Consider the following 14,337-nt stretch of genomic DNA (forward strand, 5'->3'; position numbering starts at 1 on the left):
TTTTTTATTTAGAAGGTATTGAGGAGTTAGCCTGAATAATTGCTCTCCCAAATTCTACCGTGGACAATCTAGCGGAGTCCACTTTATAATGAGAAATAAAGGTGGTTTTTGAAGACCAAGTGGCTGCTTTGCAGATGGTTTCGGCTGATACCCTGCAGTAGGCCGCCCAGGAGGTCGCCATTGCCCTTGTGGAGTGTGCCCTTAAGCCCTCAGGTACTTGTGCGTTGTTAGATGCGTAAGCTCTCTTAATGATCTTCACCAACCATGCTGCGATGGTGCGAGAGGTTGCTGCTTGTCCTCTTCTAAACCCATGAGGAATGACCAGTAGGTCCTCTGTCTTCCTCAAATTGCTGGTTGCCAAGAGGTAGGCCTGGATATTAGACTTTATGTCAAGCGGATGTGGATCACCCTGTTCTGTGGAGAGGGTGGGGAGACATAGTTCTTGGTTAAAGTGGAAAGATGATGACACTTTCGGGATGAAGCGATCCGATGGTTTTAAGACTACTTTGTCTGGATAGAACATCAAGTATGGTTCCTTAGCCTGTAAGGCCTGAATTTCCGATACCCTCTTAGCTGATGTAATTGCTATTAGGAAAGTGACTTTGAGAGTTAGGTCCCACAGGGAAACATTCTCTAACGGAAAAAATGGCTCATGGGATAAGGCTTCCAACACTACTGAAAGATCCCATGTCGGGAAGGAAGGTTTCCTAGGTGGCCTCAACTTTAGGCAAGCCTTCTGAAACTGGATGATGAGAGGTTCTTGAGCCCATTTCACTCCTGTCATAGCGGATAGGGCTGATACATGTACCTTCAGGGTACTAGACCTAAGACCTTTATCTAGACCTAGCTGGAGAAACTCGAGGATCTGAGCAACTGATGGAGATGCCGGGTTCCAGGATTGCTGTTGTGCGATTAAGAGAAAACTCTCCCAGACCCTTTTATAGGTTTTATTGGTCGTGGATTTTCTGGCCTGAAGGAGAGTGTCTATCACTTTCTGGGAGCAACCTTGGACTAAGAACCTAGTCCTTTCAATCTCCATGCTGTTAGATGCAGCCTCTCCGGAAATGGGTGAAGGAGTTGCCCCTGCGACAGTATATCCGCTGTCATTGGAAGTGTCAGTGGTTCTGCTGTGCTCAATTGGAGGAGCGTCGTAAACCATGGTCGTCTCGGCCAAAATGGGAGGACTGCTAACACTGTGGCTTTCGACCTCTTGAGTCTGAGTAAGAATCTCGGAATGAGTGGCGTTGGCGGAAAGATGTACCCCAAGCGGAAGTTCCAGTCGTGTTGTAGGCAATCCGTGCCTTCTGCCGATGGGAAAGGAATTCTGGCTAGATATCTCTGGCATTTCGTGTTGACCGGTGTTGCCGCCAGATCTATATCCGGTATCCCCCAGGTTTGGGTTATGAGGGTAAAGGCTTGGTGACTTAAGGCCCACTCGTTGTTTGATACAAAGGTCCGACTTAGAGAGTCGGCTAGTTGATTTTGGACTCCTGGAACATACGTTGCCGTTAATCCCGACAGGTTCAGCTGTGCCCACTCGAAGACTGGACGGACTTCCTGCATCATGGAGCGACTCCTGGTGCCCCCCTGCCTGTTGATATAGGCAACTGCCACTCTGTTGTCCAATTTTAGCAGGACCTCTTTCCCCCTGAGGAGGGGGCTGAAGGCTAACAGAGCTTGGAATGCTGCTTTCATCTCCAATATATTTGAAACCACGTTCTGTGTTCTGAATGTCCAAAGGCCCTGGACTGCGTGATGGCGGTAGTGTGCCCCCCAACCCTTCAGGCTGGCGTCTGAAGTGATTATTTCCTGAGGAAGAGGGACTATATGCCTGCATCTCTTCAGATTTTCCAATCTGGTCCACCACCAGAGTGATTGTTTTATTTCTTTCTGGATTATGATTGGCTGAGACAATGATACCCCGTTCCATTGTTTTAACAGTGATGCTTGCAGAGGTCTGGTGTTCCATTGGGCCCATTGTACCATTGGGATGGTTGCTGAGAATGACCCCAGTATGCTGAGGTACTCCCGGGCTGGTAGTGTGGTAGAGGCTAATAACTTTCTCGCTTTCTGAATGAGACTAGGAATTTTTTCCCGCGGAAGTTCTACCGTATTGAGACGGGTGTCTAGTTCCGCCCCCAGGAATATCATTCTCTGAGTGGGCTGCAGATTGCTTTTCCCCCAGTTTATGATCCAGCCGAAGTTTTGTAGGGTGGTAATCAGAATGGATCGATGCAGCAGAAGGGAATCCTGATTGTCTGCTAGCAAAAGGATGTCGTCCAGGTAATGATGGACTCTCAATCCTTGTTCTCTTAGTAAGGCTTTTACTGGCAGTAAGATTTTTGTGAATGTCCTTGGAGCGGTGGAGATCCCGAACGGGAGACTTCGGAATTGAAAATGATGGAGACCTACCGCAAAGCAGCTGCCGGTTGCTGGCATGGCCCGAAGAATTGACTGGAGGCTCTCCATCTTGAATGTCTCGACTAAGATTGAGCGATTGAGACTCTTTAGATCTAAGACAGGGCGTAGATCCCCTGATTTCTTCTTCGCCAGGAACAACGGGGAGTAGAATCCCGTTGACCTTTGGGATATTGGAACTTCCACTATGGCTTCATTTGTAACAGGTCTTGGACGTATCTTGTCAGTAGCATCCTTTTTTCCCGAGATGCCGGTAATCTGGTTACAAAGAATTGGTCTCTTGGAGCCCGTGTCTTGAATTTCCATTTGTGCCCGAACTGGACAGTGTCTATCGTCCATGGGTCCTTTATTGTATCCGCCCAGACCTGCTTGAAACTCATGAGTCTGGCCCCCACTAAAGCTGGTTGGGCGGACGCACCTTCAAAAAGACTTTTGTTCCCCTGTGGCAGGGGTCTTAGACTTTTGGAGCTTGAGGAATGATGAATGGGGATTCTTCCAGTTCCTCCTATACTCTTTCCCAGGCCTGTAGGATCTTGCCTCTCTGTATTTATCTGGCAGATTTCTTCTAGAAACCGGTGGTCTCTGCTGTCTGGGCCTCCTATCTGAAGGGATGAGTCCCGATTTTCCTCCAGTGACTTTAGAAATAGCCGAGTCCAGTTTTTCTCCAAAAAGGTTTATGCCATCAAAGGGTATTTTACACCAATTGGACTTTGAGGAGGGATCTGCCGACCAGGGTTTTAACCAAAGCGCCCTTCTGGCCATTACTGAGCTTAACATTGCTCTTGAAGTGGTTTAAATTATATCCACAGAGGCCTCTGCGACAAAGTCGCCTGCAAGACTAAGTTCTTGGAGGGCTGAGATAACTTTCTCTTGTTCCACTCCTTCTGACACCAGCTTCTCGGCCATCGTGGACCAGCTACCGACAGCAGCCAATGCTATTGCTGGCCTGCAAGCGCCACCTGCCGAGAGGTAGGTTCTCTTAAGATCCAGATCGATCTTTCTATCCAGAACGTCTTTGAATGTGACTGCATCCTCTATTGGGAGTGTTACGTGCCTAGCGAGGCGCATTAGAGAGGAGTCGACCACTGGAGGAGATATTAGTGGGTTAACGTTAGGCTCTTTAAGTGGATAGAGCTTTGCTAATCTGTTGCTGAGGCCAGTTTTTTTCTCTGGCTTTTGCCACTCATCCTTAATTAGATCCTCAAGTTCCTCAATGAACGGGAAGTTCTCTGGGTCTTTTTTAAGATTTGGAAAGTATTTCCTCACTTTTTGAGGAGTTTCTTTTTCCTCCACCCAGTCGATCGCCTCTTTTACTGACTTCACGAATGGGTCGATCAGTGAAAAGTCGAAGCCGGTGGATGCCTCTAGATCATCAGTATCAGAGAGAGGGTCTGACGTCTTTGATGATGATGGGGCAGTGGATGAGGTATTTTGTATAGGTCTGCTGGCCTCTGGCCCTGCGACTTGTGGTGATGGTTCGATTGGTTCTCTTGCCTCTATTTCTCTGTCCTTAGTTGCCTCAATGAAGCACGTGCGACAGGCTAGTTTGTCTGGAAGTGCTGTAGCACCGCAAATCCAGCAGGAGTTCCCGGGTGGACGGGAAGGCTGGGTGACAGGAGATTTCCTGCGCGCAGGGGATTTCTTGTGGTGGGAGCGACTATGCCTTGATCTTGATCGGCTTCTTCTGCGACTTGAGTGGCTTCTGTGACTTGAGCGACTTCTGCCGCGCTCTGAGCGACTCTGCCTGTGGCTTGAGCGGCTCCTTCTTGAAGGCTCCCCTCGTCTTGAATGTGACGATCTGGAAGACCTGGTGGGGCTGTTCAATTTAAACAGCATTAGTGAGGGCTCTCTTTTTTCGCTTTCTTCATACTTACCCATAATCCCCTCTTACCTAGTAGGCTGGCGATGGTCTACCTGGGCAGCGGTCTCCATGAAAGGTGATGAATCAACCTATAATATATAGGTGGCTTAGCATGCATGGGATAGCAGATAGTAACAAGCAAAGAAAAAAACCAGAGATCTTACCTGGGCGTGGAGATAGTAAGAGAGAGACAGGGTAGAACAGCTGGGTAGAGTAGCAAGAGATCTGGTCAAAATTCCTCCTTACAGGCTCAGGAGAGAAGAGACAAGGAAATGCTGACATTACAGCGTTTTTAAACTTGCCGCCGTCGCGGCGGTGATGACGTCACGCTCGCGCATACGAGATACCGCTGTTTGCGCATGCGCGAGGAGCTGGGACGCTCGGCGCTAGGCACAGAGAGCGGAGGGGGGACAAGCTGGAGCTATGGAGACAGACAAGAGGGGAAGTTACCCACAGGTGCACTGAAAGGAGCTGGAGACCACTGCGATCCATAAACCTGTTTAAGGTTTGTAATGCATTGTAACATACCCCTGAGACCATCAGAGTGGGGCTCTTTCCATTAAGCTCATTTAGAGGCTGTACAGGATAGGACTTCCACCCAGGAGAGGCTAGAACCTGGCTGGGGCGAATGTTTAGGTAAGGGATGCATGTTTCGGTCCTTGACAGGTGAGGAAAAAAAGGAGAATGCTGGGGCAGGGGCTCTCTCAGACTTTAATAGCTACGCGGTCCTATCAGGTTGCGGGGGCGGAGCCACAACCCATAGGTGTATGCTGCCATGATGCGACAGGAAAAAGGGAATGGGCTGTTGTGTGGGTGTTAGCTATAAAAAGTTATGCACTGGTCCTGTGGGCGGAAGTAGGCGGGGCTACTATCATACCAGGAAAAGGTTTTGCCTTTAGGCCCCTTTCACACTACCGTGACTTAAAAGTTGCGCGATTTGGCCACAATTTTGCGGCCACAATTTCAGGGAATGCCTGTGTAAACTTGAGGTCTATGGACCTCAACTTGCATCAAAGTCAGACCAAAGTAGTACAGAGACTACTTTGAAGTCACACAGATATGAATGGTTATCATTGGGAATCATGGGGTACGACTTGTCATGCGACTCTGATGTCCAAAGTTGCAGAAAAAGTCGCACAAGCGTGAAACACCTTTACAGGTTACCTGTTTTAGAATTACAGAGGTCTAGCGCTAGAATTATTGCTCTTGCTCTAACGTTCATGGCAATACCTCACAGGTTTGGTGCGACTGCCAACATCGTTTACATATGTGTAGACGTTCGTTTCTCTGCGCAAGCACAGAGGGATGGGGGTGCTTTAAATTCTTTTATTTTTTTTCCTATTTATTTTATTTTTACACTATCACTTTAAAAAAATTTTCTAACCACTTTTATTCCTATTACAAAGAATGTAAACATCCCTTGTAATAGAAGTTAGGATGACAGCTCCTCTTATGGCATGGGTGCTCAACCTGTGGCACTCCAGCTGTTGCAGAATTACAAGTCCCATTGTGCCTCTACCCTTGGGAGTCATGCTTATAACTGTCAGAGGCTTGTAATGCCTCATGGAACTTGTAGTGCTGCAACAGCAGGAGTGCGACAGGTTGAGCACCCATGTCTGAGCCTACGATGTATCAGCTGATCACAGTGTAAATAGTAAATGCCAGTTATCGCTGACAGCATGTGAGGAGAGCCGATAAACGGTTTTCTTCGGCGGGGACATCTGCACTGATAATCCGTGCCCTGATTATCAGTGCAGCCCTATCAGCGATGCACATCAGTGATGACCATCAGTGCTGCCTCATCAGCGCACATCAGTGGAGAAAAATTACTTAGACCCCTCTAACACCGGGGCGTTTTTCAGGCGCTTTTGGGCTAAAAATAGCGCCTATAAAGCGCCTCCCCTGCAGTCTCAATGAGAAAGCCAGAGTGCTTTCACACTGGGGCAGTGCACTGGCAGGATGTTAAAAAAAAAAAAAAAAAGTCCTGCAAGCATCTTTGGGGCGGTGCATACACTGCTCCTCCACTGTGCCTGCCCATTGAAATGAATGGGCATCGCTGCCGAAGCGATCACAAAGCGCTTCGGCAGCAGCACTACACGGGCGCATTTAAAGTGATTGTAAGGGTTCGTTTTTCTTTTTTCTTTTTAAATAACAAACATATCATACTTACCTCCACTGTTTTGCACAGAGTGGCCTCGAACCTGCTCTTCTGGGGTCCCTCGGTGGCTCCCCGGGAGAAGCGTTCTCCCGGGGTGGGGTTACCTTGCCGGCGTGCAGCATTCGGCGTCCATAGAGGCTGAATGCAGGACTCGGCCCTGCCCCCAGTCGCCCACGTCACTGGATTTGATTGACAGCAGCGGGAGCCAATGACTGCGCTGCTATCAATCTATCCAATCAAGAGCCGAGAAACCCTGGGCAGAGAGCCAGCGCTTCCCCGTGGGTCAAGTTCTAGGGCTCAGGTAAGTAAAACGGGGGGGGGGGGCGGCTGGGGGGCCGGTCACTGCCAGGTTTTTTTTCACTTTAATGCATAGGATGCATTAACCGCTTGCCGACCAGCCACCTCTGTTAAACTGCGGCAACATGGCTCTGCTGCGCGAATCGCCGTCATGGTACATCGGTACCATAGATGGCCACTGCTCGCCCACGGAGCCGATGCGCTCGCTCGGGGCACACGGAGAACCTGGATCTGTGTGTGTAAACACACAGTTTCCGGTTCTCTGAGGGGAGAACAGACAGATCGTCTGTTCATACAGAGTATGAACAGCGATCTGTCATCTCCCCTGCACAGTCCCATCCCCCCTTTAGTTAGAACACACACACTATAGGACACACTTAACCCCCTTAACCCCTTCACTGCCCCCTAGTGGTTAACCCCTTCACTGCCAGTGACATTTTTACAGTAATCAATGCAATTTTATAGCACTGATCGCTGTAAAAATGCCAATGGTCCCAAAAATGTGTCAAAATTGTCCGACGTGTCCGCCATAATGTCGCAGTCTCAATAAAAATCAGAGATCGCCGCCATTACTAGTAAAAAAAAAAAAAAATTAATAAAAAAAAGCCTTAAAACTATCCCCTATTTTGCAGATGCTATAACTTTTGCGCAAACCAATCAATACACGCTTATTACGATTTTTTTTACCAAAAATTTGTAGAAGAATACATATCGGCCTAAACTGAGGAAAAAAAAAATGTGTTTTTTGGGGGATATTTATTACAGCAAAAAGTAAAAAATATTGCTTTTTTTCAAAATCATCGCCCTTTTTTTATTTATAGCGCAAAAAAATAAAAACCGCAGAGGTGATCAAATATCACCATAAGAAAGCTCTATTTGTGGGGAAAAAAAGGACATCAATTTTGTTTGGGAGCCACTTCGCACGACCGCGCAATTGTCAGTTAAATCGACGCAGTGCCGAATCACAAAAAGTGCTCTGGTCTTTGGCCAGCCAAATGGTCTGAGGCTGAAGTGGTTAAGGTGAAAAAACACGTAGGTTTACAACCCCTTTAACCTTTTATTCGGCCGCTAGCAGGGGTTAAAAGCGCCCCGTTATCGGCTGACTAGCGCCGCTAAAACGACAATAAAGCGCCGCTATATCTAGCGGCATTTTAACGTCAACGCCCACCCGCCCAGTGTAAAAGCAGCCTTATATACAACATTTTACAACAGAAACTAGTTTTCGGTCTTTTTTCATTTGTTTAGCAAAAAATAAAAAACCCAGTGGTGATTAAACACCACCAAAAGAGAGCTCTGTCTAAAAAAAAAATGATAAAAATTATGTTTGGGTACAGCGTTGCATGACCGCACAATTGTCATTCAAAGTGTGACAGCGCTGAAAGCTGAAAATTGGCCTGGGCAGGAAGAATCAAACAATTTGTAAACTGCACTTAAAGTGATACTAATGTCTGTCTTTTTTCTTTAAAAAATAACAAACAAGTTATACTTACCTGCTCTGTGCAGTGGTTTTGCACAGAGCAGCCCAGATCCTCCTCTTCTCGGGCCCCTCCCTTCTGCTGAGTGGCCCCACAGCAAGCAGCTTGCTATGGGGGCACCCGAGCTGTAGCTCCGTGTATCCATTCAGACAAAGAGCTGTGGCTCGGCACCGCCCCAAATGACCTTGATTGACAGCAGCAGGAGCCAATGGCACAGCTGCTGTGTCTCAACCAATCAGGAGGGAGAGTCCTGCACGGCTGAGGCATGTGTGGACATTGCTGGATCAAGGTGGGGCTCAGGTAAGTATTAGGGGGGCTGCTGCACACAGAAGGCTTTTTATCTTAATGCATAGAATGTATTAAGATAAAAAAAAAACCAAAAAAAAAAAAAAAAAACAAACCTTCTGCCTTTACAGTCCGTTAAAAGGACCTTCAGTGCCCTTCAGTTTTGGCCCCACCCCCTTAGTGTTGCCATCTTTATCATTCTGGCATGTGCACATAAGGGCCAAAGGGACACATGCACTAAAGTCTGCTCTAAGTGGAGACTGCTGCATACATGGCCTAAAGTGCATCTAAAGTCAAAACATATTTTAGTTTTAGCTAAAGCAGAGCTTCAACAAAAAAGTTTGTGAAATGGGGAGGAGGGACACTATTTTGACTATTTTGGATACCCGCTCCCACTTCCACTCCGATCCCCTAGGCCAGGGGTGTCCAAACTTTTTTCAGAGGGCCAGATTTACTTAAGTGAACATGCGTGAGGGACGACCATTTTGCCTGACATTCTTTGAGCCATTAAAATTCGGTCTAAGTGTGTTTGTCCGAGCACTTATACACTGCTCAACAAGAATTCTCCTGCCTTTGTGGCTGTGTATGGTGAAGAAATGAGCTTGGGCTTGTTATTTGGATATACCATATTTATGAGCTTATAACACGCACCTTCACTTTAAGAGGGAAGTTTCAGGACAAAATCTTAAATTTTAAATACAGAACTGTGAAGAAAAATAAGGGTCAGTGCCCATCAATGCAGCAAACCCCGTTGCCATGAATGCAGCACCCCACATTGTCATGAATGCAGCATCCCCATTGACATGAATGCAGACTCACCATTGTATCAGTGCAGCCTTGGAGGGGACAGGGAGGGGGCGGGACAAGCACCAACAAATGCGGAAGCCTCTTTAATAGAAAGTCCCACCTCCTATGATGGAGAGAACAGTCGTCCAATGGCGGGGCAGAAGACGGAACTTCCTTTTACAGAGGCCACTGTGTATACAGGATATACTGTATGTACGGCACTCGTCCCGTCCCCTCCAAGGCAGCCAGCATGTATATGTTTTGTGGCCCCCAGCACAAAAGATATACATGTCAAAATTACCAGGCAGCCGTCTGAAACCAGAACACGGGCCACAGTTGGCCCGCGGGCCGGACTTTGGACATGCCTGGCCTAGGCGATCAGAAGCAGAAGTTCTCCTTCCTCCCGAAGTCTTCTGGAACACTACAGGTCCCAGAAGACTGTGGAACTAATCAGAGCGCAGCACCGCTCACGCATGCACAGTGGGCACCTGGCAGTAAAGACACAAGCTGTCACAGCCAGGTGTCCATAGTAAAGATGCTGGCACCGGAGGACACAGGAGAACATGACTGGGGTGGGCACACCGCTGGACCGTGGGACAGGCGAGTGGCTGTTTATTAAAATTCAGCAGCTATAGAAGGGGAGCAGGAGCAGAAAGTCCCATGATATATCTTCCATAGGCGTGGAGCCCTAAACTGAAAGCAAGCTTCACTATGAAATGATCCATATTTGTATTTAAAAAAAAAAAAAAAAAAAAATTAACTTTCTGAAGCATGAAAGATGCAGGTCACATAACTGCTTTTCCTTGCTCAGCGTCCTGCAGATGTGTCCACATCGGATAGGTGTGGCCACACACATCAGGTGGGAGGGGGCGTGGCCACACACATCAGGTGGGAGGGGGCTATATACAGACCAAAGAAGATACAGGCAGGCTCAGCGTTTGCACAGCCTGCATCTCAAAATGGGATGACAGTGGTAACATACTGACCATCCAAGCATCAATCAGCTTCCATGCTTAAAGCGGGGGTCCACCTATCTATCGTTTTTTTTTTTTTTTTTTGAGTTCATTCACAAACTTTTCTTCTCAGCATTACATACTCACATATTGTGTGTAATATGTCTGCCTGTGTCAGATTTCTTCGGAAAGAATAACTTATATTATTCACTGCAGGTGGTTTCCATCTTCATTGTGGGCATTTGAAGCCCACAAGCATGTATTTCCTGGATGTGGTGAATGCTGTGCTCCCAGCATTCACCGCTCGTTCCCGCACATGCTCAGTGGCATTCTGGGAAGCCTGAGACTAGCTCCCAGGAGTGTGGGAGAGGCTAGAAACACGCCTACTCCCACGGGAGGAGAACCAGGAAGTGCAAAGAAGAATAGAAAAATAAAGGTAATTAGGGCGATTTAAATTTTTTTAAACGGCATGTCAGCATCTAGGCAAGGAAGAGAATACATACAGATATTGTTCAAAATTTGGGTGGAACCCCGCTTTAAAGTGGGGAACTGGCAGGATCAGCCAGGTAATACAGGAGAATTATTGGGACAAATAACACGTTTATATAAAAGCACATAAGATACTTAAAGAGACAGATTAATACATGTGATTCTTATGGTTACAAACACTTTAATGTCATGGAGGTGGCGTGGCTTCTGTACCACATGACTATTGTGTTTGGCTCTCACAGAGGCACATTATCACAAGCCTTCCAGCTGGCTTCTGGTCAAAAGCCCTGACCGGGAGCTGTCAGTAACAGCTCAGTAATTTTGCTGGGAGCCCCAGCTCTCAGCGTGTAATAACTGGCTGCCTTGGATGTGGTGGCTGGACATTAAAGCCCACTCTCTTTGCTGCCACATAAATGCAACACTCAATCGGCAAGTTGTTAAATTATTACCCCATTAGGGTCACTAGATGGTGCTTACGATCATAACAAATAGTTACAGTGCACAAAATACAGCAAGTTTTGTAGGGGCTGTGGGAATGTTTGTCACATCCATACAGAAGTTGTTATAGCTAGATACACCCCTATGAGTTGCACACCGTCACTAGTTAATGGGCGTGAGTTTCCAATGACGATTGCAGGACAACCTGAGCACAGACAGAAGTCAAATGGAATGTGTATCAAAGGTTCCATATATCAAAGGTTCAAGTGTTATATGTTCAAGGAATAATTTATAAATGAACATCCACTTCCAACTCTAATGGCCTATCATGCTGATACCCAGTGCAGAACAGGGGTCTCCAAACTACTGTGGGTGGGCCATGTCCTCAGCTGGGGTTAGTGGTAAATCCTTCATGTGCACAGACTATGAATTTAGATTACTTCAGCCACCTACTGCATTGTCACCATTCCCATTGTTGTTGCTAGGACCGTTGGCGTCCTAGCAACCGGTGGAGGTGCTAACCCCATAATTCACTGGGAGGATTGAACTTCTGCCATCCAGACCTGCTCCGTCTCCCTGGTTCTGCCCTGCTGCAGGCCTGGGGACCTTGGTGCAAGCAGGGGGACCCCAGTGCAAATTGGGAGAGGGGGTGGCTTGGTTGGTGACTCAGATGGAATCCCTGGTGCAAGAAGGGTGAGTGGGTTGGGGACTATGATGGGGGATCTGGTGGAGACCATAGTGCAAACAGCACCACTGGTGAGAACTTTAAAAACTTGGAGACCCTGGGTAGAATAAGGTTTCTATATGCAGCCTACACGTTAGGCATCCTTAAAAAAATGTAACACGTGATTTATGATAGTCTATTTCCACCAACCCCGCCCCCTCCTCGTGCCAATGAAGCTCTTACCTGCTGGAATGATATGGGGGTGGGGGGTTTCTTAGCCCCACAAGGTATGCAAACCAAGAGTCCGGCTAAAAAAGTCAGAAATTGCTCCGTATCCCCTTCCCGGGTGATGAGCGCTCTCTCCACACTGTACGTGTGTAACATCTCCACATATTCCGTAATACTGAACACTCCGCTGTACAGAGCGTGCAACATGTCCACAGGCGGCACACACCGAGTTCCCCGCTCCATTATCTCTCCACGGAGAACACACGGACGACTCTCACTGCTGATAATGTAAACACATTGCACGTTACACTCCCTGTCATCACGTGTTCCCACGTTCTAGTAAACAGGAAATCATGTTCTTCTTTACCGCGTCCCTCTGAAGGAAAGTAAACATCTCAGAGTAACGCCATGCCTGTGTAGAGCACTCTGCTAGACATGTCACGTGTACTCTCCACCAATCATAACACTTCTTCATATGCCTCCCATTCCCGGTGTATTCTACTTTCCTGGTGTCTTCATGGCAGTAAATTCATGCGTATACTGCCATGCATAAGCACCAGGAAAGGAAAATTACGGGAAGGTAAGTATTGAATTTTCCATTATTGCAGCTCACCGAGCATGTCATCATACGTCATCTGAGGAGATGGCTTAGCATAGTTGCCAACATTGCAAAAAAAAAAATTTGGTACACTTTTTTGCATGTGGGCGGAGCCTTGCTATAATTAGGGGGCGTGGCATTCTTTTGTAGGCGGGCCATACTGTAATAGGAAAAAGCGGCACCTAGCGCCGAAAAATGGGTGTGGTTTGAGTGGAATAGTGAGCGACAGCAGGCCCAGATTCTACACAACAGTAGAAATATGTATATTCCAGAAAGTTTAACAAATCAGCAGATAAAGATACTCCAAACACCTGGTGTTGGTGCTTCAATCATCCCAGCACCATGGTTGTTATGGTGTCAGGATGATTGAAGTGCATTATTTCTATTATTACATTGTAATATAGAATGAAATTATTTAACTCACCATAATGCAGAATCAGTGTAAGCCCTGGGTGTGTCGCCTGCCACGTCGCCTGCCACCAGATGCCATCAGGTGTCCCCAGCGGAGTCCCCCCTTACATCAGGCATTTGCAGATGACTCCTCCCTTATATCAGGCATTGCCAGCAGAGTCCTCCCTTACGTCAGGCATTGCCAACAGAGTCCTCCCTTACATCAGACATTGCCAGCGGAGTCCCCCCTTACATCAGACATTGCCAGCGGAGTCCCTCCTTACATCAGACATTGCAGCGGAGTCCCCTCTTACGTCAGGCATTGCCAACAGAGTCCTCCCTTACATCACACATTGCCAGCGGAGTCCCCCCTTACATTAGACATTGCAGCAGAGTCCCCCCTTACGTCAGGCATTGCCAACGGAGTCCTCCCTTACATCAGACATTGCCAGCGGAGTCCCCCCTTACATCAGACATTGCAGCGGAGTCCCCCCTTACATCAGACATTGCAGCGGAGTCCCCCCTTACGTCAGGCATTGCCAACAGAGTCCTCCCTTACATCAGACATTGCCAGCGGAGTCCCCCCTTACGTCAGGCATTGCCAACAGAGTCCTCCCTTACATCAGACATTGCCAGCGGAGTCCCCCCTTACATCAGACATTGCAGCAGAGTCCCCCCTTACATCAGACATTGCCAGCGGAGTCCTCCCTTACATCAGGCATTGCCAGCAGAGTCCTCCCTTACATCAGACATTGCAGCGGAGTCCCCCCTTACATCAGGCATTGCCAGCGGAGTCCTCCCTTACATCAAGCATTACCAGCGGAGTCCCCCCTTACATCAGACATTGCCAGCAGAGTCTCCCCTTACATCAGGCATTGCCAGCGGAGTCCCCCCTTACATCAGACATTGCCAGCAGAGTCTCCCCTTACATCAGGCATTGCCAGCGGAGTCCCCCCTTACATCAGACATTGCCAGCCGATTCCCCCCTTACATCAGGCATTGCCAGCGGAGTCCCCCCTTACATCAGGCATTGCCAGCGAGGTCCCCCTTACATCAGACATTGCCAGCGGAGTACCCCCTTACATCAGACATTGCCAGCGGAGTACCCCCTTACATCAGACATTGCCAGCGGAGTCCCCCCTTACATCAGGCATTGCCAGCGGAGTCCCCCCTTACATCAGACATTGCCAGCGGAGTCCCCTCTTACATCAGACATTGCCAGCGGAGTCCCCCTTACATCAGACATTGCAGCAGAGTCCCCCCTTACATCAGACATTGCCAGCGGAGTCCCCCCTTA

General features: G+C 48.0%; 1 protein-coding gene across 7 annotated transcripts in view; it reads right to left on the minus strand.

Moving 5' to 3' along the window:
* The window catches only part of TERT (telomerase reverse transcriptase), a 501,506-nt gene extending 488,984 nt beyond the window's left edge, over nucleotides 1-12,522 (minus strand). For all 7 annotated transcript variants that reach the window (XR_012244450.1, XR_012244451.1, XR_012244449.1 and 4 more), the window contains exon 1: nucleotides 12,068-12,522. Coding sequence is in view for 3 of the 7 variants with exons in the window: in XM_073630686.1 (XP_073486787.1) it covers nucleotides 12,068-12,295 (228 nt within the window). In the remaining 4 variants the exon portion in view is untranslated. The remainder of the gene's footprint in view (nucleotides 1-12,067) is intronic.
* Nucleotides 12,523-14,337: the final 1,815 nt, after the last annotated feature.

The sequence above is a fragment of the Aquarana catesbeiana genome, linkage group LG05 (assembly GCF_042186555.1).
Source record: "Aquarana catesbeiana isolate 2022-GZ linkage group LG05, ASM4218655v1, whole genome shotgun sequence".
Taxonomy (NCBI): domain Eukaryota; kingdom Metazoa; phylum Chordata; class Amphibia; order Anura; family Ranidae; genus Aquarana; species Aquarana catesbeiana.